The sequence below is a fragment of the Hypanus sabinus genome, chromosome 21, assembly GCF_030144855.1.
Source record: "Hypanus sabinus isolate sHypSab1 chromosome 21, sHypSab1.hap1, whole genome shotgun sequence".
NCBI lineage: Eukaryota > Metazoa > Chordata > Chondrichthyes > Myliobatiformes > Dasyatidae > Hypanus > Hypanus sabinus.
Window position 1 is genome coordinate 37,661,373 of NC_082726.1, and position 27,528 is coordinate 37,688,900.

The following is a 27,528-nucleotide window of genomic DNA, read 5'->3' on the forward strand; positions in this document are numbered from 1 at the left end:
TTGATTATTATTATACCCGTGCTTTTAGATTTAGTATTGACGACATAAATTATCTGTATGTTTGCATTGATCTTTTTTTTGTGCCCCTTTATCAATAAATACTGTTAAAAATAGTACCTTCAGACTTCAACAGACCTCTCTATCTTTGCTGGTAAGTGACCCAGTTACGGGGTTCATAACAAGAGACACGATGTAATGATGCAGCTCTATAAAACTCTAGTTAGGCCATATTTGGAGTACTGTGTCCAGTTCTGGTCGCCTCAGTATAGGAAGGATGCGGAAGGATTGGAAAAGGTACAGAGGAGATTTACCAGGTTGTTGCCTGGTTTAGAGAGTATAGATTATTATTAGAGATTAAGGGAGCTAGGGCTTTACTCTTTGCAGAGAAGGAGGCTGAGAGGAGACATGATAGAGGTGTACAAGATATTAAGAGGAAAAGTTAGAGTGGACAGCCAGTGCCTCTTCCCCAGGGCACCACTGCTCAGTACAAGAGGACATGACTTTAAGGTAAGGGTTGGGAAGTTCAAGGGGGATATTAGAGGAAGGTTTTTCACTCAGAGAGTGGTTGGTGCATGGAATGCACTGCCTGAGTCAGTGGTGGAGGCAGATACACTAGTGAAGTTTAAGGGACTACTAGACAGGTATATGGAGGAATTTAAGGTGGGGGGTTATATGGGAGGCAGGGTTTGAGGGTCGGCACAACATTGTGGGCCGAAGGGCCTGTAATGTGCTGTATTATTCTATGTTCTATAAAACGTAGAAGATTGAGAGGAGAGTAGATAGAGATGTACAAAATTCTGAGGGGTATAGATACGGTAAACACAAGCAGGATTTTTCCTAAGATTGGGTGGGACCACAACCAGAGATCATGGGTTATGGGTGAAAGGTGAGAAATTTAAAGGGAACATGAGGGAAAACTTTTTCACTCAGAGAGTTGTGAGTGTAGAATGAGCTGCTAGCACAACTGGTGCATGCAAGCTTGATTTCAATGTTTAAGAGAAGTTTGGATAGGTACATAGATGGTAGGGATATGGAGGGCTGTGGTCCTAGTGCAGGTCAACAGGAGTACACGGTTTAAATGGTTTTGTTATGGACAAGATGGGCCAGGTACTATGCTGTACTTCTCTATGACTCTTAATTCCAGAGAGTACAGGCCCAGAGCCATCAAAAATGAAGCATATCAATCAGAATATCTACATCATAGTTCTGAGTGTCATCCAATTGATTATAGACCTTAGAACCTAAATTTACAAATAAAAAATCTTTCATGTTTTCGCCCCCTCAGAGTTTGCTGGTCAATGGTGTTGTATTTGATGTTGGAGATGTAACCCTGGGAGAGGATGTTAATATTGGGTTGCTTATCCTTCCAGTAATTTTGATGGATTTACCGAAGATACCATTGGCTCTTAGTTATCCATGTCTCAGAGAGATAGGGATCCTTTCTGTATGGTCAACCATGATTTTTGTGCTGGGCCTGAGGTCAGTCTTCCAATGCCCTTTTCTTCAACTGGTCAAACTCTGTGCTGGTAAACAGAAAGCAGTAGTGAACGTAATCATCAATGTCTGTTTTCACAACAGAGAGGGACACTGATCTGAGATTTCCAGTCATCATATGAATCTTTATTGTGAGAGGAGTGCAGTGGGAGGCAGGTTGTTAGAGACCTTCCGTATCGTGGGTGTTGACTGTAAATCCCATAGTCCTTACATTGTCTTAACGCTTGGCCACAGTTAGCTTCGAGCTTTTCACGTCATTCATGTGCCTGACATCAGACTCCCAAAACAGACATTCTAGTCCTGCCGGTGAGTTTTGACCTGAAATGTCAATGATACTCTTTTCCATGGATGCTGCTTGGCCTGCTGAGCTCCTCCCAGCAGGTGTTGCATTCCATTGTGAACTCTGCTATGGCAGGAGATTACCAAGCAGACAGAACAGGACCACTCTATATGTGCCCTTTGGCCCACAATGTTGTGCCAACCTTTTAACCTACTCCAAGATCAATCTACCCTTCCCCCTCAAATAGCTCTCCAGTTTTCATTCATCCATTTCTTTATCTAGGAGGAAACAATTCAAGGAAGTGTTCAAAGCTTCTTTGAAACTATAATAGCCTCACTGAATCCTAGGTAGCTCAAAAAGAAGTACTTGGAATGGTGCTGAATTCCTTGAGCCTTTGCATTGAGTGCACAGAAGCTCACTATAGGCAGCAGAGGTACATCAGCTGGGTACCCACCCAGTCATCCACTTCCTACCCCATCTTCCATAGCCACCTTAACACCTAGAAAGCAAAGTAAATCATCCTGAATCCCGAGGGACTGCCCAAGAACATTCTAATTTATCTGCCGAATACTCCATTACATATTGTTTCAGATTAACACATTCAATAGTTATTAGTAGCCTTCAGTTTGTTGGTTTACATTTTAATCAAGAACACAGAAATAAACGATTTCTGTTATAATAAATCAGATATCACGTAAAAGCAGAAAATACTGGAAAATCTCAGCACCTCAGAAGTGCAAAGTTAGCATTTCAGTTCAAAGCTTTTCACCGGAACTGGGAAAAGGTAGGAGTTGCAGAGAAAGGAAGGAGAGAACAAAGAAAATTTCAGAGTTAGGGTGGTGATGAGAAGAGCTAATGTTATAAATAGATGAAAATGACAAGAAAATTCTAGTGAATAATGTCTGATTAAGGCTCATTGAGCTGACACATTAACATCATTTTCTCCCTCCATATATATTACCTTACCTACTGGGTAATTTTTAGATTTCAACAATTAGTGATGCCAGCTTGTATCAAACCTGCCCAATTCTAATGGAAGTCCATCAACCTCCATTGTTACCTCAGATTTTCTCTATCTAATTTTGCCTTACCATCAATATGTTTTTTAATTAAAAAATTTCCAGCAACTGCTGGGTTTTATACATCACAGTTCCAATTAGCTTCCCTTTTCTCATTCATTTTCCATTTGTATCATCCTCCATATGAACTGTAGTTAACAAGCCCTCACAATAGGCTTTAATTTAAATAAATTGAATTCAAAGTTAGAATGGGAACCAAATTAACCAATTATTGAGACTGTGGGTAGTTGGATAATTCAATTTGCCTTTTCAACTAACTGACACCTTATTTGCTTTGAAACACCCACTACTATTTCAACAATCTCTTAATTGCTTCATATAAATAAAGCAGTTTAGTCAAGCCCTGTTGCTCTGACCTCGCAATTAATAAACACATGGGAGTGATAAGATGATTAAAATAAGAAGAAAAAATACTGGGTAAGAGGCAAAAAAAATTGAGACATAAGTCAGGGATTGGCAGGGATCCGATGAAATTATATGAAATGCTATTTACTTGCTTTGAAAGATTAACTGATGCATCAAATTGAAGAGTGACTTTTAACACTGCATACTTCAATCTGCAGGATTGTGATCAAAATCCCAGGACATTTACTGATTTTCATATATGCACTTTCCTTTTAAATCAAATGCAAAAGTTAAGAATACTGATCATATCCAGAGGATTGGTTAAGAACCTGGCAAAGAACAGTTAACACTGTCAACTTTAGAACCATGTCTAAGTGGGTTTATGGAATAGCAAAGAGGAAGGAACAATTCACCGGAAATATTCCACCCAGCTAAGTTTACTCTTACATTAAGCAATAGTGCCAAACCAATTCAGCACCCAGATGAAACCTAGAACAGCTTTTTACACATTTCTGAATTGGCTTGATGAAGAGGTAACTCAGCTTCCTGAGTAGTCCTTGTTCTCTTCTTCCTCTTGATAAATGCTACCTGCTCTTGCAATGATTTGTAGATCGTAATCTCCTCTCTGAAAACAAGACAATTTAAGACTAACTTCAAAAATTTATTTGAACTGCACATGAATAATTTTCAAAATAATAGTTATTTCATCATATTCATTCCTAATGTGTCAGTCTTATAGAGAGAAAAGTTTGATGTGCTTGACATTAGCTCCTCGGAGCGTAAGTATTCATAGTTGAGAGTTCACGTATTGAGTCAATTAGCACCCAATTTCATCATAAAACCTATAATCCAGACTGACATTCCAGTATTGTACCGTGAGAAACCCAGGCTACGTCCATACTAGACCGGATAATTTTGAAAACACTGGTTTTGTGTAAAAAAGATAGGCGTCCACACTAGGCATTTTAAAAAATATCTCTGTCCACATTGAAATGGATATTTCGGCGAATCTCCTCTTACTCCGCATGCGCAGGACGCATCTACCAAAAACAAACATGTTTGTTGTCGAATCTCGCTGTGAAAGACAGTATGTGTTTGTTCAGTTACAGACTAGAAAAACTTAAACGACAGGCAGCTGTTGGCCCTCGTGCAGGAGGACTTAAAACTAAAAAAAAACGAATACTGGAGCGTATGGAGGCAACCGACAGGGTGTTCACGGACAATATGACCCAGCTGACGATGAACACTGAAAAACTGATGAACTCTGTTGCATTAATAAAGCCCCTTGTTAAATGTATAAAACATGTCACATCAGTGTTATCTTGTATTTCCATACAATGTTACATTAGGCTGTTACACATCTATTGTCAGAGAAGTACTTGCATAAAAAGGTAAACCACCTTCATACGAGCAAGGACAAAAAACAGGGCAAAGTGAGTATACTTATTTATTCAGTAAGTTATGGGTCAAAGTATTTGGTGAGTACATTTCTAACTCTTCTGACTTCAGTCTCATTGCTGTCTGTTCTGAAATTGCGTTCAGGAAAACAATGAAATAGCGTGCTGCTGTCTGACAGCACTTTCAGATTTCTCTGGTTACCCCATCCACATTGATCTGCCTAAGCAGCGTTTTCAAAATTACACAACCTGGAGAGCGTTTCCGAAAAGCTTCGGTTTCGGGGGACGAAAACACCATTTTAGTTTGGACGGAGGGTAAAAATGAAGAGAAAAAGCTTTGGTTACGGATTTATCCAGTGTAGTGTGGACGTAGCCCCAGTCACAGAATTACTGTCACAGTCACAGAATTGATCTGTTTGCTCAGCTGATTGAAAAAGATATGAATTTACTGTATACTTTCAACAATATTTATACATCAACCAACAATGACATTTAGAACTTGACCAGTAATTCATTTCAACAGTAGTTCATACTTGTGGGTTCTTAGTAAGAGCAAATTATTTTTTGTCTTCTTCCAATTTATAACAGCGCTCTCCACTTCAAAAATAATTGCCTGCTACATGCCTTGAAAGATTATGATAATTGGGAAAATGGCAAATTATTTTTTTTAAAAGGTCAAAACAATAGCTACCAATTATTAGCCAGAAAATGGAATTGTCTACATATCATTCTGTACAGAAACTATGCAGCATGTCCCTCCATAAAAAAAAATAGGTTCAGTACCAAAAATTCATGCAGGTGTTTCTTAGTTCAACACCAAATTCCCTGATTTATTCACAAAACATTATTGTCTCAAAATTCTGATGTACCCTAACAAACTTGCAGGCTAGGCACAGCAGAACAGTTATGAAAGTGCTGCGGAAAGACTGGTAAACTTGGTGACCGTATGCATAATCAGCCGACTGTGCCATGGCAAACAAGTGGGCAGAAATTCATCGTGAATCAGTATTTGAGAGGGAGGGGTAGCGATGGTGAGGGAGCATTTACTGGGCGATTAGGAGGCTGGGATTTACTGTTATGCGAAGGGGGTAGGGTACAGTGTTGGGAAAAGTGTTGAGAAGGATTGGGATTGGATCTGTAAGCTCATAATAGGGAGATCAGGTTTTAATTGATTGACAGCGCAGAGTAGGCCTTTCCAGCCCTTCGAGCTGTGCTGCCCAGAAATTCTCCACTTTAATCCTAGCCTAATCACAGGACAATTTATAATGACCGATTAACCTACCAACTGGTATGCTTTTGGACTGTGCGAGGTAATGAGAGCACCCAGAGAAACCCTGCTGTCATGGGAACAACATAGAAACCTTTTACAGGTAGTGGTGGGAATTGAACCTGGGTTGCTGGTACTGTAAAGTGATGTGCTAACCAGTATGCCACCATACCATGGGTGGCACGGTTAATAGGGTGAGATGAGCACTGGATTGGACGGCCATCCCAAACAAATTTACAGTGCAATGTTCCAAAAGGATTATACCAAAATATCAAAGATTCATGCCTGTAAATGCCCAATTAAATTCCCAGAGTGAGCTGAAGTGATCTCTTAATAATTTCAATCATGATTGAATTGGGGAAATTCAAATTACATAATACCAAAGAAAAGTTAACAGCCTGCAAATAGCTTGGTTATAGAGCATTAGGACTCTTTTGTAGGTGATAGTGGAACAAGCTTTATAGCAGAAACTAAGGGGTAAAATATAGGAGAATGGACTGAAGGAAGATTTACCTGTATTTGAATGGCCCATTTAACAGTTGAAGGCAAACAGGAATGGGGTAATCTATAAATTCAACAGAGCTGATGAAATCCAAAGAAGCTGTTGCCTCATAATTGTTTTTCACTCCTATTTGAAGAGAAGTGGTGTCGACTCTGATTATAGAATTAATCACCAGTGCCCCTCTGCAGATTAAATGGAAAAGTATTATACATGGCATTACTTAAAGGTCTAATCAAGCAATAGATAGGCCTTTACACTGTTTCCAGTCAATTGATCACCCCTCCATTTTGGATCAGGGAAATTTTAAAGATCTTAAAACTAATTCCCAGCATTTTACAGCTTAATTTCATTAGCACTGTAGACACCTATTGTACTATATACCAACAGACTGGTTAAACACAGACTACTCAGACAGTGGATATGAAGAAATACCGGATGAGGAATAACACTCATGGCATCCCTAACTTTTTTATGATACTATTGACACTTACCCACACTAACATTTTTTATGTGGCTCTAGATCAGATTTTGTCTGATCAAGTTTCTGGGAAATACATTGGTAAATTATATATCTGATCCCAATCCACTTCCTAAAAACTTCATTAGCTGGGGAAAAAGCCTTGAATCCTCAGCGACAATTAAATGTGCTGTGGCTTGAGAAGTAAACTTAAAGAATCCCATTGGTATGCTAGAGGGCAAAACCTACATACCTTTACTGAGAGACAACACCAGAAAAATGTAACTTGAATTGTTGTCATATCAATTTACAAGAGTAAATGCAGACAAACAAACAAGGTCATTGACAACAGTCTGTGGATTGGGAGTGCAATGCAAACTCTCACTGAAAATAAAATTCCTTTTGCTTCAAAGAAGGAATTTTATGCTGAAATCAGAAAAAAAACATGTTTACTGGTATTTCAAAGAACTAATACAAGCTCTTTTTAAAATCTAACTTTATTACAAAGTGTCTGCCTCCTTACACCTTTTTTGGGAGAAGCTGACTCAAGCTGAGACATTGAAACGGTAACCATCCAAAGTCTCCACCTAGTGGCTAATTATCATGCAGGAGCCTTGATCGTGATTCCTTAGAACAGATGGTGGAATTAGTTTGGAAAAAAAACAGAGGTAAGGCAATGAAAATAAGCAATTCCCATTAAGGGAAGGCTTTCCTCTCCGCCATCTTACAGGGACAATGAAAGCAAAAATTTTGTTTCTGAATTGTTTGCCAAAGATGCAGAAATAGGTGGAAGGGCACATAGCGAGAAAGATAACGAGAACCTCAAGTAGGCTATAGCTACAGTGAATGACTGGCCAAAATTGATAAATATAGAGGGATGTAGTGAGAGAGCTATAGGGGCAAAGAATTAAATGGGGAGAGGCAGTCAGAATATAAAATTAGTGTGGCTGAGCAAGGTGCAAAGACAGAGAAAAATGAGTGATTGGGAAAACAGAGAGGAGCAGAAGAGAGGGGGGAACAAACTGAGAATGTTGAGAGATAGAGAAGGAGAGAGACAGTGAATGGCAAAATATATGAGGGGTGATTGATAAGTTCGTGGCCTAAACTAGGAGTCAATTTTAGAAAACCTAGCACATTTATTTTTCAACATAGTCCCCTCCTACATTTATACACTTAGACCAGCGGTCATGGAGCATATGAATCTTGGACTTCCAGAAAGTGTCCACAGCAGGGGTGATTGATAAGGTTGTGCCTAAGATAGAAGGAGATGAGTTATACAGCTGTATCAGGTCACCTCTCATCCTCCGTCGCTCCAAGGAGAAAAGGCCGAGTTCACTCAACCTAGTCTCATAAGGCACGCTCCCCAATCCAGGCAACATCCTTGTAGGTCTCCTCTGCAGCCTTTCTATGGTTTCCACATCCTTCCTGCAGTGAGGCAACCAGAACTGAGCACAGTGCTCCAAGTGGGGTCTGACCAGTATCCTATATATCTGCAACATTACTTCCCTGCTCCTAAATTTAGTTCTACAATTGATGAAGGACTATACACCATATTCCTTTTTAACCACACAGTCAACCTACGCAGCTGCTTTGAGCGTCCTATGGACTCGGACCCCAAGATCCCTCTGATCCTCCACACTGCCAAGAGACTTACCATTAATACTGTATTCTGTCATCATATTTGATCTACCTAAATTAATCACTTCACACTTATCTGGGTTGAACTCCATCTGTCATTTCTCAGCCCAGTTTTGCATCCTATCAATGTCCCGCTGTAACCTCTGACAGTTCTCCACACTATCCACAACACCCTCAACCTTTGTGTCATCAGCAGACTTACTAACCCATCCCTCCACTTCTTCATCTAGGTCATTTATAAATATCATGAAGAGTAAGGGTCCTAGAACAGATCCCTGAGGCAAACCACTGGTCACTGACCTCCATGCAGAATATGACCCGTCTACAACCACTCTTTGCCTTCTGTGGGCAAGCCAGTTCTGGGTCCACAAAGCAATGCCCCCTTGGATCCCATGCCTCCTTACTTTCTCAATAAGCCTTGCATGGGGTACCTTATCAAGTGCCTTGCTGAAATCCATATACACTACATATACTGCTCTTCCTTCATCAATGTGTTTAGTCACATCCTCAAAAAATTCAATCAGGCTCATAAAGCATGACCTGCCCTTGACAAAGCCATGCTGACTATTCCTAATCATATTATACCTCTCCATATGTTCATAAATCCTGCCTCTCAGGATCTTCTCCATCAACTTATCAACCACTGAAGTAAGACTCACTGGCCTATAATTTCCTGGGCTGTCCTTACTCACTTTCTTGAATAAGGGAACAACATCCGCAACCCTCCAATCCTCCAGAACCTCTCCTGTCCCTATTGATGATGTGAAGATCATCACCAGAGGCTCAGCATTCTCCTCCCTCACCTCCCATAGTAGCCTGGGGTACACCTCATCTGGTCCGGGCGACTTATCCAACTTGATACTCTCCAAAAGATCCAGCACATCCTCTTTCTTAATATCTACATGCTCAAGCTTTTCAGTCCACTGCAAGTCATCACTACAATCACCATCTTTTTCCATAGTGAATACTGAAATAAAGTATTCATTAAGTACCTCTGCTAATACATTTGCTCTCAGATGAAGGAAGTTCCAAGAATTCATGTAACTAATTAGAACTTAACAACTTGAAATCGTGCTGATTTCTAAGAAAATATAAGTACTGTACTTATGAAAGGAAACTAATAGAACAGGAAATCAAGAGAGGTACCACTGTCACATCAGAAGTATTTAGTAAGCTATGTCGGCGCCTTATTACTAAAGAAAGAAACTCAAATATCTGATTTCAGTATGTTAACTTCCATACCTGCTTTTGATGTTGGTTTTACACTTTTGACTCCATAAACTGAGCTCAATAGTGCCTGAAACATCAATTCCAAGCCCCCCTTCAAATTCAGCATTTGCTAGAAGGCCCGACTGCAACATGAATGCCTGCAGGAAAGAGGAAATTGGATGCTATGAGACTGTGAAAAAGTAATTTGTTTTTGATCATCGCCAAGAGCAGTGGAAGTATGTGTTATGTGCCACTTAATCATCTCAAAACTGTATTTAAAGGGTACATGGTGAATATTGTTATTCTTACTTTCCAGCTGTGTTTAATTTCACACATCACTGACATATTTTTAATATTTCACATTTTAATGAAGCCACAGCTATTTTTTAAAAATTAATTTCTTGGGAAGACAAGCTTTCTTTTCAGAATTGTCTTTGAACAGGTAGCAGTAAGCCAGCTTTCTAAATATCTGCAGTTTTTCTGTGCTGTTTGATAAGGCATTCCAGATTTTAAGACCTGGTAACAGTGAAAGAATAGTTCCTTTTTTAAGGCAAGATTATGTGCAGATTGGAGGAGAATCTGCAAGTGATGATGTTGCACGTGCCTACTGGCCTTGTCCTGTATGGTGATAGAGATCAAGGGCTTGTCAGATGTAGTAGGAGTAGGCTGGATGAGTAAATACAATGCGTTTTGTAGATGCTGCCTTGGTTCACCAGTGGTGGAAGGATTGAATGTTTAGGGCAGCAGATAGTATGCCAATCAATGAACACACACAAAATGCTGGTGGAACACAGCATCTATAAGGAGAAGCACTGTCGACGTTTCGGGCCGAGACCCTTCGTCAGGACTAACTGAAAGGAAAGATAGTAAGAGATTTGAAAGTAGTGGGGGGAGGGGGAAGTGCGAAATGATAGGAGAAGACTGGAGGGGGTGAGATGAAGCTAAGAGCTGGAAAGGTGATTGGCGAAAGTGATACAGAGCAGACGAAGGAAAAGGATCATGGGACAGGAAGCCTCAGGAGAAAGGGGGAGGGGGGAAGCACCAGAGGGAGGTGGAGTACAGGCAAACAACTAAATATGTCAGGGATGGGGTAAGAAGGGGAGGAGGGGCATTAACAGAAGTTAGAGAAGTCAATGTTCATGCCATCAGGTTGGAGGCTACCCAGCCGGTATATAAGGTGTTGTTCCTCCAACCTGAGTTTGGATTCATTTTGACAGTAGAGGAGGCCATGGATAGACATATCAGAATGGGAATGGGACGTGGAATTAAAATGTGTGGCCACTGGGAGATCCTGCTTTCACTGGCGGACCGAGCGTAGGTGTTCAGCAAAACGGACTCCCAGTCTGCGTCGGGTCTCACTAATATATAAAAGGCCACACCGGGAGCACCGGACGCAGTATACCACACCAGCCGACTCACAGGTGAAGTGTCGCCTCACCTGGAAGGACTGTCTGGGACTCTGAATGTTGGTGAGGGAGGAAGTGTAAGGACAGGTGTAGCACTTGTTCCGCTTACAAGGATAAGTGTCAGGAGGGAGATCGGTGGGAAGGGATGGGAGGGACGAGTGGAAAGCAGAAAGAGTGGGGGAGGGAAAGATGTGCTTGGTAGAGGGATCTCATTGGAGGTGGCGGAAGTTAAGGAGAATTATACGTTGGACCTGGAGGCGGGTGGGGTGGTAGATGAGGACAAGGGAACCCTATCCCGAGTGGGGTGGCGGGCGGATGGGGTGAGGGCAGATGTGCAGGAAATGGGAGAGATGCGTTTGAGAGCACAGTTGATGGTGGAAGAAGGGAAGTCGCTTTGTTTAAAAAAGGAAGACATCTCCTTCGTCCTGGAGTGAAAAGCCTCATCCTGAGAGCAGACGCGGCGGAGACGGCGGAATTGTGAGAAAGGGATAGCATTTTTGCAAGAGACAGGGTGGGAAGAGGAATCAATCAATCAATGAGAATGAGAGGAACCAATCAATGAGATGCTTTGACCTTGGTTGTGTTGAGTTTCTTAAATATTGGAGCTGCATTCATCAAAACAAGTAGAAAGAATTCCTTCACACTCCTGTCTTGTAGAAGATGGACAAGATTTCAAACATCAGGAGATGAGTTACTGAATGCAGAACATGCAACCACTTGTAACCACACTATTAACAAGGTTGCTCGAGATGAACTCTGATCAAAGGTCGCCTTCAGAACATCGCTAGTGGGGAATTTCCCACTAAACATGAAAGTTTGGTACTCAGACTCTCCTTTGCCAGAGATTGTAATTCCCTTTCATTTTTCAGGTATGAATGTTATTTGTTACTTATCACCTCGTATCTGGTTATAACTGCTGGAGTTTAGAAGAGTTCGAAGGGATCGAAAGATATAATGTTCTTAGGGCTGTCCAGGTGGATTGGAGATAATATATGCTCACCTAGAAGAATTTAAACCTACTAGGTGTTTACAATCTAAAATAGTATCAACTACTTAAGACAGAGACAGAGAGACTTCTTTTCTCTTGGAGAGTCATGAGTGGTTGGAACGCTTTTTCTCAAAGAATGGTGGAAGCAGTCTTTGAGTATTTTTAAGGAAGGGATAACTAACTACTTGAAAAGTAAGAGAATAAAAAGTTACCCCAGATAAACATGAATATGAAGTTCAGATCAGCCATGTCTTTAGTAAGAAGAAGGGAAAGCTTATGACAGTGAATGGCCTACTCCTGCTCATAATTTAACTGATTCATCCACTGGAGCTTCAAACAGAATCAACAACCTTAATTCCTGATGAAGGGTTTCGGCCCAAAACGTCGTCACTACCTCCTCCCATAGATGCTGTCTGGCTTGCTGAGTTATGCCAGCATTTTGTGTTTTTATTTATTTCCAGAATCTGTAGATTCACTCGTGTTGTCAACAACTATATAATCAGAGAACATTCAGTTCTGATCTTACAAGGGAAGAAAAATCATAAATGAAGCTGCTGAAGCCAATTTAACTAACACACTGTTTGCCAGCTTATAAATACATCTCTCTCTTTTTAATCTCACACTCTCATCTCACTTCACCTTAATCGGTAATACTTCAGCAATCTCCTAAACATGAGAAAGACTGCAGATGCAGGAAATCCAGAGCAACACACACAAAACGCTAAAGGAACTCAGCAAGTCAAGCAGCATCTATGGAAATGAATAAACAGTTGATGTTTCAGGTCAAATTCTTCAGGACTGGAAAGGAAGGGGGAAAATGCCAGACTAAAAAAAGGTGTGGGAGGGGAAAGAGGCTAGCTGGAAGACAACAGGCGAAGCCAAATGAGTGGGAAAGGTAAAGGGCCAAAGAAGAAAGAATTTGATGGGAGAGGAAAGTAGACCATAGGAGAAAGGGAAGGAGGAGGAGACATAAGGGGAAGTGACAAGCAGGTGAGAAGAGGTAAAAGGAAGGAGAAATGGATATTCGTGCCATCAGATTGGAGGCTACCCAGATGAAATATGAGGTGTTTCTCCTCCACCCTGTGAGTGGCCCCATTGTGGCAAAAGAGGAAGCCAAGGACTGACATGTCAGGAAGGGAGAGGGGATAGGAATTAAAATGGTTGGCCACTGGGAAATTCTGCTTTCGGCCAATGGAGCAGAGTGCTTGACAAGGCGGTCCTCCAATTTACAGTGGGACTCATCAATGTAGTGGAGGTCATATTGAGAGCACCAGATACAAAGCATGACCCCAACACATTCACAGGTGAAGTGTTGCCTCACCTGGTGGGACTGTTTGGGGCCCTGAATAGCGGTAAGGGAGGAGGTGAATGGGCAGGTGTGGCACTTTGGCTGCTTGCTGAGAGAAAGGTTAGAGAGGAGAGCCGAATGGACAAGGGAATTGTGGAGGAAGCGATCCCTGTGGAGAGTGGGAAGATGGTAAAGATGTGTTTGGTGGTAGGAACCCACTGAAGGTGGTGGTAGTTTCAGAGAATGATGTGCTGGATCCTGAGTCTCATGAAGTCATAGGTGAAGACAAGAGGAACTCTATCACGGTGAAAGCAGAGGGAAGATGGGGCGAGCGTGTAAGTCTGGGAAATGGAGGAGATGTGGGTGAGGGCAGAATCAATGGTGGAGGAAGGAAAACCGCATTCTTTGAGGAATTTCTGACGACCTGGGAAGAAAAGCCTCATCCTAGGAACAGATATGGAAGAGATGAAGGAATTGAGAAAAGGGAATAGTATTTTTACAGAAGAAAGGGTGGGAAGAGTTATAATCAAGGTAGCCAAGGGAGATTAATTAGAGGTGATTGGTTTAATTAATTCAGCATAACATTGTGAGGCAAAGGGCCTGGCCTGTGCTGTACTGATCTATGTTCTTTGCAAAGAGGATGTACGTGTTCAAGGTTTTCAGCTGTTACTTCACAGATAATCTGTAACATTGCTCTGTTTATGATTGCTCTCTCCATATACATGTTCCCATCTTCTGATTCAAATTATATTAACATTCCAATCTACTGTTTTTGTTTTGAAATGTGTCCACCCTTAAAACAATAACTTAACAGAGTTCTTATGCTTACTGGTTAACCTATGATCTTGCAGCATTCTCTTGATTCAAAATTAATTCACTTCAAACCCATAAAATTATAATAGAAGTGGCAAAATGATAATCCTTTTCAACTGTTGTGATTGACCAAACCAGATTAATGAAAATATTGGTTACATGGGTTAATAATATCTATTTTGTAATATCAAGGGTGTGTCTGAGTTCATTACCTGTCGATGGTCAATCAGTAAAATGGATCCTTTTATTATACTTGCAGGCTCTTCAGTGACTGACCAGAGCTTATCCATTAGATCACTGTATCCTTGGAAAAATACAATGGGAGGGAACTGGACATCAAAGAGAATCACTGACATACCGGCCATGACTTCATCATCATCATCATCAGCCTGAGCTGAGCTTTGCTTGAAGAATGAGTCCAGACCTTTTGCTTCAATTGATACCTATTTCAAATGTGAAGATGTAGGTGCAATAAATAAGCATGCCAATATGATAACGTTAATAGGTGTGTGAGAGCAAATCAAGATTGAAACTTCCCAAAAGCAGATTGCTAATCCCATATATTACTGAACTGAAATTATGAGGGGCAGCTCTGTACGAACTTATTCTATCCCTTTCCAGAAGCACTGGGGTTAATTTTAGCATCACACATGCTGCCTGACAGTTCTTTAGCTCAGAAGTGGGTGACCTCAGTGGGGGATAGTATGCTGTCTTCATGAGGGATGTCAGAGGGTTATTTCTACTAGTGTTTTTTTCTGCAGAGATAGACTGAACATAAGAAATAGGAGCAGGAGTAGGCCATTCGGCCCATTGAGCCTGCCCCACCATTCAATAAGATCATGGCTGATCTGTCTGTATCAGCTCCATCTACCTGCTTTTCCCCCATAACCCTTAATTCCCTTACTATGTATAAACCTATCTAACTGTATCTTAAATATATTTAATAAAGAAGCCTCACTGCTTCCCTGGGCAGAGAATTCCACAGATTCACCACTCTCTGGGTAAAACAGTTTCTCCTCATCTCCGTTCTAAATCTTCACTCCTGCACCTTGAGGCAATGTCCCCTAGTTCTAGTTCCAGTTCTAGATGGGTAACACAGTAAGTATATGCTCATTTTTGTTCACTCACTAACTAACAGACCAGAAGTGTGGCAGGTACTTCCAATCGCTATAAAATAAACTGGATTACCTTAGTCTGTGTTTGAACCATCGGGAGGTAAGGGACAACTGCATAATCGTCCTGACAGAAATGTAGATCCAGGATCCAACACCAGACTCCGCTATCCATCAAGAAGGCTTAATCTCCTTCCAGGCGGACAGAAGTGTGATGATCTCCATTAAGACCCATGGAGGAGGTCTGTATGACTATGCCAATAAGAACTGTTGTGTGAATGCCTTGGTAGTAATGGCCCACTGTTGACTGCAGATTGAGGTTTTAACCTACGATAAGAGTTCACTGCCATTGTGGTTGATGCTGTTTACAACCACTCCCTGCACTAGTGTTGGGGAAGTGCTGCGGGAGTTCTACAACACAATCTGCAACCTCAATGCCACTCACCCCAATGGTTTCTTCATTGTTGCTGGTGACTTCAATCATGCCAACTTAAAAACAGTCCCACCAAAGTTTTACTAGCATGTCAACACAACCAGAGGAGAGAATATCTTAGACCATGCCTGCTGAAGTGGTCTGCCAGTGCTTCTCTGACCATTCTCTTTACAGAGCACTCAGCGCATTGGGCGTTGCTGTTACAAGGAGGCAGAGAGCCATCAGTCACATTACCGAGGCAGCAGAGAAAGCCTCAAGATGGCTCTGGATGAAGAAGTCCATGGGGATCTGCAGCACAAGTTACCTGAACTCAAGTTGTGGCTTGATCAACCACGACTGGGTCGCCTGGGTGAGGGTGTCTGATGTTGAAAGACCCGAAACACCTGATGACCCCAGGTTACATCACTGATGATGTGTCCGAAGCATCGTGAGGCGTGTTCTTCAAAAGAAGGACCTGTTCAAAACCGATGTTTGTGGAACCTGTAAGGCTGCCACCTGTCATTACCTCAGATACTCAAAGTTTCAGACCACATATCCATTTTGCTACTCCCTGCATACAGATCCCTGGTTATACACGTCAAACCAGTTTACAGGGAGTTCAGGACCTGGCCAGAGAGTGCCACCTAGGCACTGCAAGACAGTTTTGAAACTACTGGTGGCCACCTATGATCATGTCAACATTGATGAATGTGTGAGATCGGTGGCAGGCTACATAGGAAAATACATTGAGGACGTTACCGTGATTAAATACCACTCTGCAAGGGCAAACCAGAAATGATGGCTGACTGCAGAGGTTCATGTCATACTTAGGGATCGTGATGTTGCCTTCAAATTGAGGGATCGGATGACTTCAAGGTCAGCACGAGCCCTACTCTCCCATGCCATCAGGAGGGCAAAGCAAGAGCACTCACAGACAGCTTTGTGACAGCAGGGACATGAGGCGCATGTGGCAAGTTATACAAACTATAACAGATTACAAGTCCATCCTGTGCACCAACAACAATAACGCCTCCCCTCCTGATAGGCTGAATGCCTTCGATTTGATGCAATGAATGATCTGACGCAGAGGAAAGCCCCTTCTCCCCCCCCCCCCCCCCCGAGAACAGGCTCCCAGTCTGACCGCAGCTGAGGTGAGGAGGACCTTATCCAGGGTAAACCCAAAGCTGCAGGACCAGATAACATACGTGGTCAGGTGCGGAAGGATTGTGCAGCCCAGCTAATAGAAGTCTTAATGCATATCTTTACTACCTCTTTGCAACAGTCCACTCTCTCTCTCTGCAGACTTCAAGCCAGCCTCATCATTCCTGTGCCCAAGGGAGTGATGGTAGCTGGCCTAAATAATTGCCACCCAGTGGCACTGACTTCAATGATAATGAAGTGCTTTGAGCGGCTGGTAATGGATGATATAAAATCTTACCTTCCAACTACTTTGGATCCTTCATGGTTTGCCTACCAGTCGAACCAGTCCATTCATGATGCCATAGCCTTGGCCCTCCACTCCATTCTGTCCCACTTCGAAAATGATGCCTCATACGCCAGGATGTTGTTTATCAACTTCAGCATGGCATTTCACACAATCATCCCCGAGAGGATGGTTGGCAAATCTTCCTCATTGGGATTCAACAGCCCCCTCCATAACTGGATCTTGGACTTTTTTTGATTTATTCATTTATGGGATGTGGGTGTTGCCAGCTAAGCCAGCATTTATTGCCCATCCCTAGTTGCCCTTAAGAAGGTGGCGATGAGCTACCTTCTTGAACCGCTGCAGTCCCTGAGGTGTAAGTACACCCACAGTGCTGTTAGGGAGGGAATTCCATGATGTTGACCCAGCGACATTGAAGGAACGGCAATCTGTCTCCAAGTTAGCTCAGTGAGTGACTTGAGGGGGGATTTCCAAGTGGTGGTGTTCACAGGTACCTGCTGTTCTTGTTCTTCTCAATGGTAGTGGTCGTGGGTCTGGATGGGAAGACCCCAGTCAGTCTGAGTTGGCAGCGACATCTCACGTTCCATCACACTGAGCTCTGGTGCCCTTAGGGCTGTGTGTTCATGCTACTGACTCACGACTGCACTGCCAGATCCAGCTCAAACCACATCATCAAGTTGACTGATAGTACAACAGTGGTTGGCCTTATCAGCAACAATGATGAGTCAGCATACAGAGAGGAGATAGAGAGGCTTTTCAAATGGTGTGAGAACAACAAACTGAGTCTCAATGCAGACAAGACAAGAAGATGATTGTGGACTTCAGGAAGGCGCAGGTCAACTACTCTCCCTTGCTCTGCTGTGCAGAGAGTGAAGATCACAGAGTTCCTTGGTGTGCACATAATAGACAGTCTAAGCTGGACCCCCATTTGTCAAAAGGACACAGCAGCATCTACACATTCTGAGGAGAATGGGACATGCAAGGCTTCCTGCTCCCATTCTAACAACGTTCTACTTGAGCAGCATCCAGCGTGTCCTGCCTGGCTGCAGCATTGTGTGGTACGGTATCTGTATGGCATCAGATCGTAAGACCCCACAGATGATAGCAAAAACTAATGAGAGTCTTCCTCCTGACTACTTGTGACATTTACTGGGACCATTGTAAATGAAGGGTCTGAAATACTGTTGAGGATCCCCACCTTTGACCCACTATCGTCAGGAGGGAGCTACAGGAGCATCAGGACTGGGTAACAGCTTCTTCCCTCAGGCTGTGAGAGTAAAGAATATTCTGCTGCCACCGAGGTCTCGTCACTAGGACAGCGAGCTGTTTACTGTCTGTTGTACTGTTTACTGTTTACCTATGCTGCATACTACATGCATATTGAATTATATTTTGTTGATTTATTTATGGTAACATTTGTTTTATGTGCTGCGTGTGGTATATGTTTTGGGGTGCACCATGGTCCAAGGGAAGATTGGGTTGTATATATGTACAGTCAGGTGACGATAAACTTGAACTTAAGGACTCACTCAGCTTGGTCACAAATGGTGCAACTGAGCTACACAGAAAATCCTAACAGAGTTCATTGGTCCACTTGTTACTTACAGTGCTTTCTCAAACTGTCCTTCAATATTCATTGGAGGATGGTATTCAGGAGGTTTCCTTATACTTGTTTGACCTGAAGAGCAAAAGACTTTGTGATATCTGGATTTAATGTGCTACCACCTCTGATGTGTCTGTCTTGCTAGTGGGACAGGGCCTAACCAGGGACTAAGATGAAGATTCTGGCTTTATAAAACATTGGCGAGACTTCACTTTGAGTATTATGAGCATTTTTGAGTCCCTTGTCTTAGAAACAATGTGCTGAAACCAGAGAGGGTTCAAAGGAAGTTCACAAAGATGATTCCAGGGCTGAATGGCTTGTCATGTGAAGAGCATTTGATGGCTCTGGGACTATATTCACAAGAATTCAGAAGAATGAGGGGTGACCTCATTGAAACCTATCAAATGTTGAAAGCCTTGATAGAGTGGGTGTGGAAAGGATGTATCCTCTGGTGGGAGAGTCTAAGAGCAGAGGACACAGCTTCAGAATAGAGTGTTGTCTGTCCTTTTAGAATGGAGATGAGGAGGAATGAGTAGACCGGTGTTTCCATTTGGGAAATGCAAGAGCCCAACAGCACTAGAGGCAGAGGCTGACGCTACCTTGTAATAATAAAGAACCAACTGGAAGAAGATGGCACCAACGAACAACTCGACCACAGGCAACATCCTCCAGACAGTTCATGAAACTAATTGCTTTATGCCTTCTTTTTCTTTCAAATGTGGTTCTGCTACTGTTGGAGCCTGTGATCTACATTTTGGTGGCGTTTTCAGGTCGACTGAGCAATCTAGCGCTTTGCTGTTTCTGAGAGGGTTCGGTGAGGCTTCAAGTGAAGTGTGCAGCCTGGAGGTCAGGAAGCCCGTGAGCCCAGGATGAACTCCATTTCTCACCAATCTCGCCAATTAAAGCATCGAGGAAGACGGAAATCATTGAGGCGACAGCGGAAAGCGAGTAGGTGGTCAGCACCATCTGCCAGCCTCTTCTGTATGCTGCTGGAGAAAGATGTCTGCATGTGACAGTCCATCTCCCCCTCTTGCCTGCTGATTCTGGAGGCACCTGCCTGCATTCAAATGATCTCTCTCTCTCCCTCAATGCTGTTGGAAGAGAGTACTGGAGTCCTAGATCTTGGGCAAAGATTAATTGAAGCAATTTGTGGATTGGACTCTGGAGCTCAAGTTCCGAAGTGTTTCTGGTTCTGGCTGCTCCTGGTTTTGTCGCTATTTTGAGTGATTTTGATCAGGGCGGCCTGCAGATAACGAACTGAGCTGAACTGAACAAGCCTGAACTCTTTTCGATGTTGTCATTTTTCTCTTTTTTTGTGGCCATTTGTGCGATATGTTTTTTTTTGTGAGTGGGGGGATTTGATGTTTTTCTTTAAACAGGAGTCATAGTTTTCTTTGTTTCGTGTCTGTCTTTGGGGAAGGTGAATCTCAGGGTTGTAACTGTATACAAACTTTGATAATAAAAGTACTTTGATGTCAAGATTTCCCTAGAGTCCAAGTCAGGCTCTGATTTCTGCCACCTGGACTAGGCTGCATAAGAACAGTGCGATGTAACTCTTCAGCAGATTATTCCCTCTATTCCAGGGGTTCCCAAAGTGGGGTCCACAGATCCCTTGCTTAATGGTATTGGTCTAGAGCAGGGGTGGGCAAACTTTTTGACTTGAGGGCCACAAAGGGTTCTAAAATTTGACAGGGGCAGATGGACGGAGTGTTTTGGTAATACACCTCATAAGAGAAAATAAAATATCATGGGATATGTAGAAAACATGTGCTTTAATTTCAATTGAAAATGAACAAATGCATTACAACAAAATGTCTGTCTTTGAAGTCCCATGGTATTTAGCTATTTATTGAAATGACTTTTAAAACACTGAAAATTAAATGAATAAAATACAGCTTTTTTAAATAGTAACAGTTATTATTTTAAAGCACTGAAAATTCTGTTATCCTTCAAGATATTATCATCATCACTCTCCTCCTGACTGTCTTTATTTCAAAAATGGTAGGAGATGCAGGTCTACTTGTCCTGCTCCTTCTTATTCAATTGTCCCCTGTGCCAAAACTCAACAACGACCAGCACAAGGACAGAACACTGACAGCGCGCCAGTATGCGGAGCGCGTTATTTGATCTGGAGCGCATTTTTATTTTGAGAACGCACGTGCACCTGCGCACTACTCACGTCCATCACTTAACAGAAATGACATGTAACATGTAAGGCTTATTGAAAAAAATATTTTCAAATGCATTTTTTACATAACACAACGAAGAAACTTATTTTTAATTTCAGTGGGAACAGTGTTGTTGGTCTCCCTTTTTAGCCAGCGCATCAAAGTCTGGATTTAGTTTTGTTGTGGCGATTCTCAGGATGGATCTGAGGTGTTGGTCAGTTAACTTGGATCTGTGGCTGGCTTTGTTGATGTTCATGACGCTGAACGCCTGTTCACACAAATAGGTCGAGCCGAACAAAGAGTAAAGCGCAAATGTGGAGTAATACGCTGCACCTCAACAAAGGTCAATGTGTAGCGGTGTGCGTCATCTATTGGGAAAACACCAGAATTGCGGGGAAAAAACATTAACAAGGTTTATTAATATAATTTCATCAAGTTCTGCGGGCCGGATTAAAAAGCTTAACGGGCCGCATATGGCCCGCGGGCCGTAGTTTGCCCATGCCTGGTCTAGAGTTTAAAAAAGGTTGAGAACCTCTGTTGTATTGAGAGACAGATGCTATTCTTGAGCAAATTATTCTTTTTCTGGATTGGGGAGATGTCATCAGAGAACAGTTTAGTCCATCAGGAAGACTGCATTGCTACCCGTGGGCAGATAGCTGTTCACTAGAAACAGAGATAAACCTTTCATAATTGCATCTAGTCTCTTAACCAAGGGACCCCAACACTGCAGAAATCAACCCCTTCTCTATTAGGAGTAGAGTATTGTTCAAAGGAAATAAAATAACTTGGAGAAATCTGGAGAAAGGAGGGAGTAGGAAGCTGTGCTCTGAGATACGTCAACATATAGTGATGGATCTAGATGGGTCTTATTCCTGCACTGATCAATGAGAACACAAACACGAGAAAATCAGCAAATGCTGGAAATCCAAAGCAACACACCCAAAATGCTGGAGGAACTCAGCAGGCCAGGCTGCATCTGCTGACGTTTTGGGCCAAGTCCCTTCATTTCTGATGAGAGTCCTTGACAAGAATTATTTGGACCCAAATGCTGGGGTATCTGAAGCAAGGTTCGAGAGACCGATTAAACTGGATTTGAACACAAAACAAATGCTAGACAATATCACTAGTAGGCTTACGGTTGAGCACTGAACCACAGTTGAGGTGTTTCTTAAGTACTCAATTCTTGGCACTCGAAACATGATTACCAATAAGTGGGAATGTTTTGAACCCTTAAAGTGGCTGTGTCAGCTATCTGTACTCCAGTGAGTTTGTGTGTCTAAATCCCGGAAGTTGGCGTGGTTGGAGCTGTCTCGTAACACCATCAGGAAATCTCTCCCCTTCCTTTCCAGTCCTGATGAATGGACTCGGCCCGAGACATCGACTATTGTAAGTTGCTAATGGAGTGTTCTCCAGGCTCCGAAACTGACTGCTGGATTATTTGCTGTTTTTAAGAAGTATGCGGCAGCACAGCTGAAATTTATACTGGAATGCTGAAAAATGTCTCCCTGGAAATGTTTGCAATTGCAGGCCACTGTAGATAAAATTGTATTTTCAGCGCATTGAGCAGAGAAAGTCAGTAAGATTAGATCTAATTACTAGACATATATTAGTAATAAATTCCTAGACATACTTTACATTAAATAGTCTATAGTGCTGAAGTGAATGTACACATATATTCAACAGAATAAATGCTACAAGAAGTCCTCTCTTCTTTTGTATCTCTTACCACACTGATAGAGACGTAGTTTATTGGATTAAGTTTTAATTCCCTTTTCTTTAAGCAGGTAGATGTATCATTATTTCCCTTTGTTTTAAACAGATCAATCTGCCATTTATAGTTTGAAGCCTGCCTGCCGACTCTTTCTTCCCGAGTTGGAGATGGAACATTCAGGACAATTGTAACTGATGTCACATATGTTCACATAGCTGCAATATTATTCAAAATCTAGAGTTCATAAGCTTGCTTAGGTCTGAAATTGAATGTAACATTTGTTCCTGAAAAGAAAAGCATTTTTTTCTTGTTACAGGAGTGATTCAAATGTTTATAATTTTCATAAACTGAATGTTAGCTGTTAGGTTGCTTATTTAATAAGACCATAAGACAAAAGAGCAGAAGTCAGCTATTTGGCCCATCGAGTCTGCTCCGCTATTTCATCATGAGCTGATCCAATCTCCCCTTTAGTCCCATTCCCCTGCCTTCTCACCATAACCTTTGATACCCCGACTACACAGATACCTATCAATCTCTGCCTTAAATACACCCAATGACCCGGCCTCTACTGCCCCCCCTGTGGGAACAAATTCCACAGATTCACCACCCTCTGGCTAAAAATTTTTTTTCACATCTCTGTTCTGAATGGGCGCCCTGCAATCCTCAAGTCATGTCCTCTCGTACTAGACTCCCCCACCATGGGAAACAACTTTGCCACATCCACTCTGTCCATGCCTTTCAACATTCGAAATGTTTCTATGAGGTCCCCCCCCATTCTTCTAAACTCCAAGGAGTACAGTCCAAGAGCAGTCAAACGTTCCTCATATGTTAACCCTCTCATTCCCAGAATCATTCTAGTGAATCTTCTCTGAACCCTCTCCAATGTCAGCACATCCTTTCTTAAATAAGGAGCCCAAGACTGCTCACAGTATTCCAAGTGAGGCTTCAATATCACATCCCTGCTCCTATACTCTATTCCTCTAGAAATGACTGCCAACATTGCATTCGCCTTCTTCAGCACCGGCTTATAAATAAATAGCTAGCCTCAGATGAATACGAAGCCAAGGGATGCAAGATTATATTAACATACCTGTGTTGCATGAAGCTGACTTCCGTGAGTAAATAAAAAGAAATCTGTAAGACTATTTTGTAATATTCCCGTGTCTCCAAAGAGTAAATCCATATTGTAAGAGGATATTATATCTGTAGTAACTGATAATGAAAAAAATTAAATTGGAACTTAATCTAAAATTTAAATTAAAATGGTATAATATTCATATATATATTTTAATGGTCTAAAATGCATAATGGAAGGTAATGTAACCCAACTCCTTTTACCTGCTAAATATCCTGAAGCAGAAGATGAACTCCCAGTTCTGGACAAACAATTGTAATTATTTATCATTGGATCTTTCAGGAATTCACGGATTACTTGCCTACAAAAAATAGGAACGAGGAAGATTTTGTAAGGAGAAAATTATGTTTTGCAGTTTGTCTCTGTATCAGAAATACAAACATACATATATGCAAGCAACTGAGCATAAAATACCTATATTTTATCTAAGGCATAAATAAAGTCCCTCAGTGACTTAGAGTCCTACATAAGTGCCATTCTAAGCAAAGTTCCCAAACCCAATAATATAGAAAAACCTTCTGCATAAGGATCTCATTTTCACACCATGATATTACACTATTAACGTGAATGAAAACCTGATGCGCCATGGAGAAAGACAACAACAAAAACAAGAACAACAGGCAGCAGAGGCTACGAACTCTGCTTCTGCAAATATAACTCATTCTTCCTCATCTGAAGAATGCAACTTTATCCACTTCAAGTCTTGAGAGAATCTCAGACTATGGTACAGAAATGTCAGAATATAGTCTCTGCCTAGAGTCATGTGTGCAGAAACTACTATTATTTTTACTTCCACCACATCACTGCACAAAATTACAATTCAGTGTCTGTATCCACAGTTAAAACAAACTATGGGAGGGTTGGGGGAAGGACGCATGTGTGGTGGAATAATTTGCAGGGATATGGGAAATGTGCAGAGGAATGGGACTGATGGGTTGCTCTACTAGAAGCCAGCACAGATTTGACAGGATGAACAGGCAGGGGAACTTAACAATACTGAAATAAATTTCTGTGAAGCAGGGGAATTATCCAAAACAAATGATATGTAAAAAATAGTATTACAAGTAGCATGAGACCTGAAGGCATAGATGCACTTAAGGTAAAAGTAAATAAATTGTGAAATATGTAGTGTGAAATCCATGCTCATCGTAAAATCTAACATAAACCAGTTGAACTAAATGGGTTCCCACGGTCTTGCAAGAATTTTAATGACACTAGGTACTGCAGTTCACTGTCACCTTGCTGGGTGGTGGTCAGAATGCATGATATTCTGCAGCTTTGCCACGGTAAACTTAGAGAGTTCCAATTCCATTTCTCCCAAAGACAGCACAATATTTTTCAATTCCATGGATGAAAGTTGGTTATTGAGGATCACATCCAGAGCAGCCATTCGCACAGCAGCCTCATATTGACCCCTGCTTTGGTGAAAAATTCTGTTCATCTGCTTCTTCACCTAAATGTGAAAAAATATATCGATTCTTAAATAGAGACAGGTAAAAATAATGCATTGTTACCAACTTATATACCTCCACTTCCACTGCTCATTAAGTCTCTCTCTCTTTGTGCCTCCTTAAAATGATGCATGAAATCAGAATGCGATGTTCTATCTCCGAAGGCTTGCTCCACTATTGATTTACAATGAAGTCTTAAAAGCACTGTTTTTAGCACTGCTGATTCAACTGCTATGAGATTTGAAATTCGAATACCAATAATCAATTTGAGGTCCACATAATCAGGATCGACAGGCAAAATGTCATTCTTCAAAATGGGAATACTCATCAGAAATTTCATCGCACATGCAATAAATATGTCAGCTTGTTGATATAAATAGTCATAAGGCTGTGCTCCTCAACAGTACAAGAAAAAAAACTCCCTGCAGCAGGGCTCGTCCCTACCGATCGGTGAGGATCTCCGTGCAGAGAAAATTATAGTTGATATTTCCCATCAAAAGGTAATGGGGTCTGCATGGGCATAAATTTGGGACACAGCCAAGCCCTAACCCAACCATGACTTTTCCAGTTCTCACTTGGGTAGCAATATTTTTCCCACCCTGACCTAGCCACCATCTCTCTGTATGTATGGTCCTTTACACTGTCCCTTCTCTTTACGTTTTTCAATTTATATTATCTGTTTATATCTTTCTCTTTCTCTCTCTCTCTTGTTCTCTCTCATTCTCTCCCGCTTTCTTTCTCATTCTCTGCCTGTTGGCACAGATAGACCCAAACTGAACTATTTACAAGGGCACATAGCTGACTCAAAACAGAACTCGACATGTTTGGGTCCTTTCAGCTTCGTGCCTGGTGGTCTCTACAATTATGCACCCTGTGAAGAGGGTTGCTTCATGTAAGGATCTGGGTGGAATGAACTGCCTGAATAACCTACTTCATGAGCATGAGCAAGAGACTTTAAGCTGGCAGCCCCTGTAGATGCCACTCCAAGTGGCTAAAAGTCCTATTAAATAAAGGTTTTTTGTGAATAAGAGGTTTATCAGGCAGAGAGATTTTGGGAATTGCTGTGGTCGGTGATGAGATAGCAAAAGGCATGATTAAAAATGGTAGTCCTTGGTACGTAAATTGGTACAGCCAAGTCTCTTTACAATATTTACATCAATTATCATGATTCATATATATTACAATCTGTTTATGATGATACAAACTGTAATGTTATGATTTCCATCTTTCGACCCTATAATTTTAATTTAGTTGAAATTTGCACCAAAAGACCAAATGGAAAATTTCAGTGGATAACTGAATCTCCAGGTATGACATACTCAGGTATGTGCTTTGATACCATTCACAGGCTGCTCTTTAAATGCATATCTTTTTAAATGTTATTAACTACCTAATACTGATGTAGCATAGATGTTAACTTGTTAGATTTGCAACCAAGAGACCTGGAGCAAAAATCTCGAGTTCCAAGTTCAACTTCTACCATGGCAGTTTTGAATCTCAGTAAGACATAACTAGTCTTAAATACAATCCCAATCTGTCAGATTCTGGTTCACTCTAATGAAGGAAATCTGAATTTTTACTCTGCTAAGGTAAAATTGAACAAACCATCATTGGTGGCATTGAATTTTACAGATATAATTATTGTACTCCATACTTTAAAAAAGTGCAGTCTTCAGGAAAATTTATTAGAAATACTGGGGATATTCGCAATACAAATTTCAACCTGTTGCAATAACAATAAACCTCACTTTGACTTTGAAACTTTGTGCAAGACCTTTACCTCTTGAGTGATGTAGACACTTGGGAATCTCTGTAGTGCAGTCACAGCAATAAACGTCAAAGAATTTCTTTGCTTGCTGGTGTACTGTAACAATACTGGTATCGTTTCTGGAAGAAGTGCATTCTTAAGTGCTAGAAGGTACATCTTTACATCAGCCACTTCTTTAGCTGAATTCAGCCCATCCAAAATCACTTTCTTTGCAATTTCAACTTCCTGGAACAATGATAAGTGTAAAGAAGGGTTAAAGTATGTTTTGGGATGAATGCAGTTTATTCCTAATTTTCATAATCCTACTATTCCATTTCCTTCCTTGCCTTAGAACACAGAACAGGACAGGACACGAATAGGCTCTTTGGTGCATAATGCTGTGCTGAACTATTACTCTAATAATGCCTAACTAAACTAATCTTTTTTGCCCGTACATGGTCCATATCTGTGTGCTTATCTTAAATGTCTTTATCGCATCTGCAAACTCCACCATCCCTGACAGCACATTCCAGGCACCAACTAATTTGTGTAAATAACTTACCCTGCATATTTTCTTTGAAC

General features: G+C 41.5%; 1 protein-coding gene across 4 annotated transcripts in view; it reads right to left on the bottom strand.

Moving 5' to 3' along the window:
* Positions 1-1,617: 1,617 nt before the first annotated feature.
* The window catches only part of LOC132378971 (microsomal triglyceride transfer protein large subunit-like), a 104,876-nt gene continuing 78,965 nt past the window's right edge, over positions 1,618-27,528 (bottom strand). For all 4 annotated transcript variants that reach the window (XM_059946366.1, XM_059946368.1, XM_059946367.1 and 1 more), the window contains exons 11-18: positions 26,980-27,192; positions 24,987-25,201; positions 23,952-24,049; positions 23,704-23,825; positions 14,376-14,606; positions 9,702-9,826; positions 6,376-6,546; positions 1,618-3,823 (exon numbers count right to left, since the gene is read on the bottom strand). In XM_059946366.1, coding sequence (XP_059802349.1) covers positions 3,688-3,823; positions 6,376-6,546; positions 9,702-9,826; positions 14,376-14,606; positions 23,704-23,825; positions 23,952-24,049; positions 24,987-25,201; positions 26,980-27,192 — 1,311 coding nt within the window. In that variant the 3' untranslated portion in view covers positions 1,618-3,687. The remainder of the gene's footprint in view (positions 3,824-6,375; positions 6,547-9,701; positions 9,827-14,375; positions 14,607-23,703; positions 23,826-23,951; positions 24,050-24,986; positions 25,202-26,979; positions 27,193-27,528) is intronic.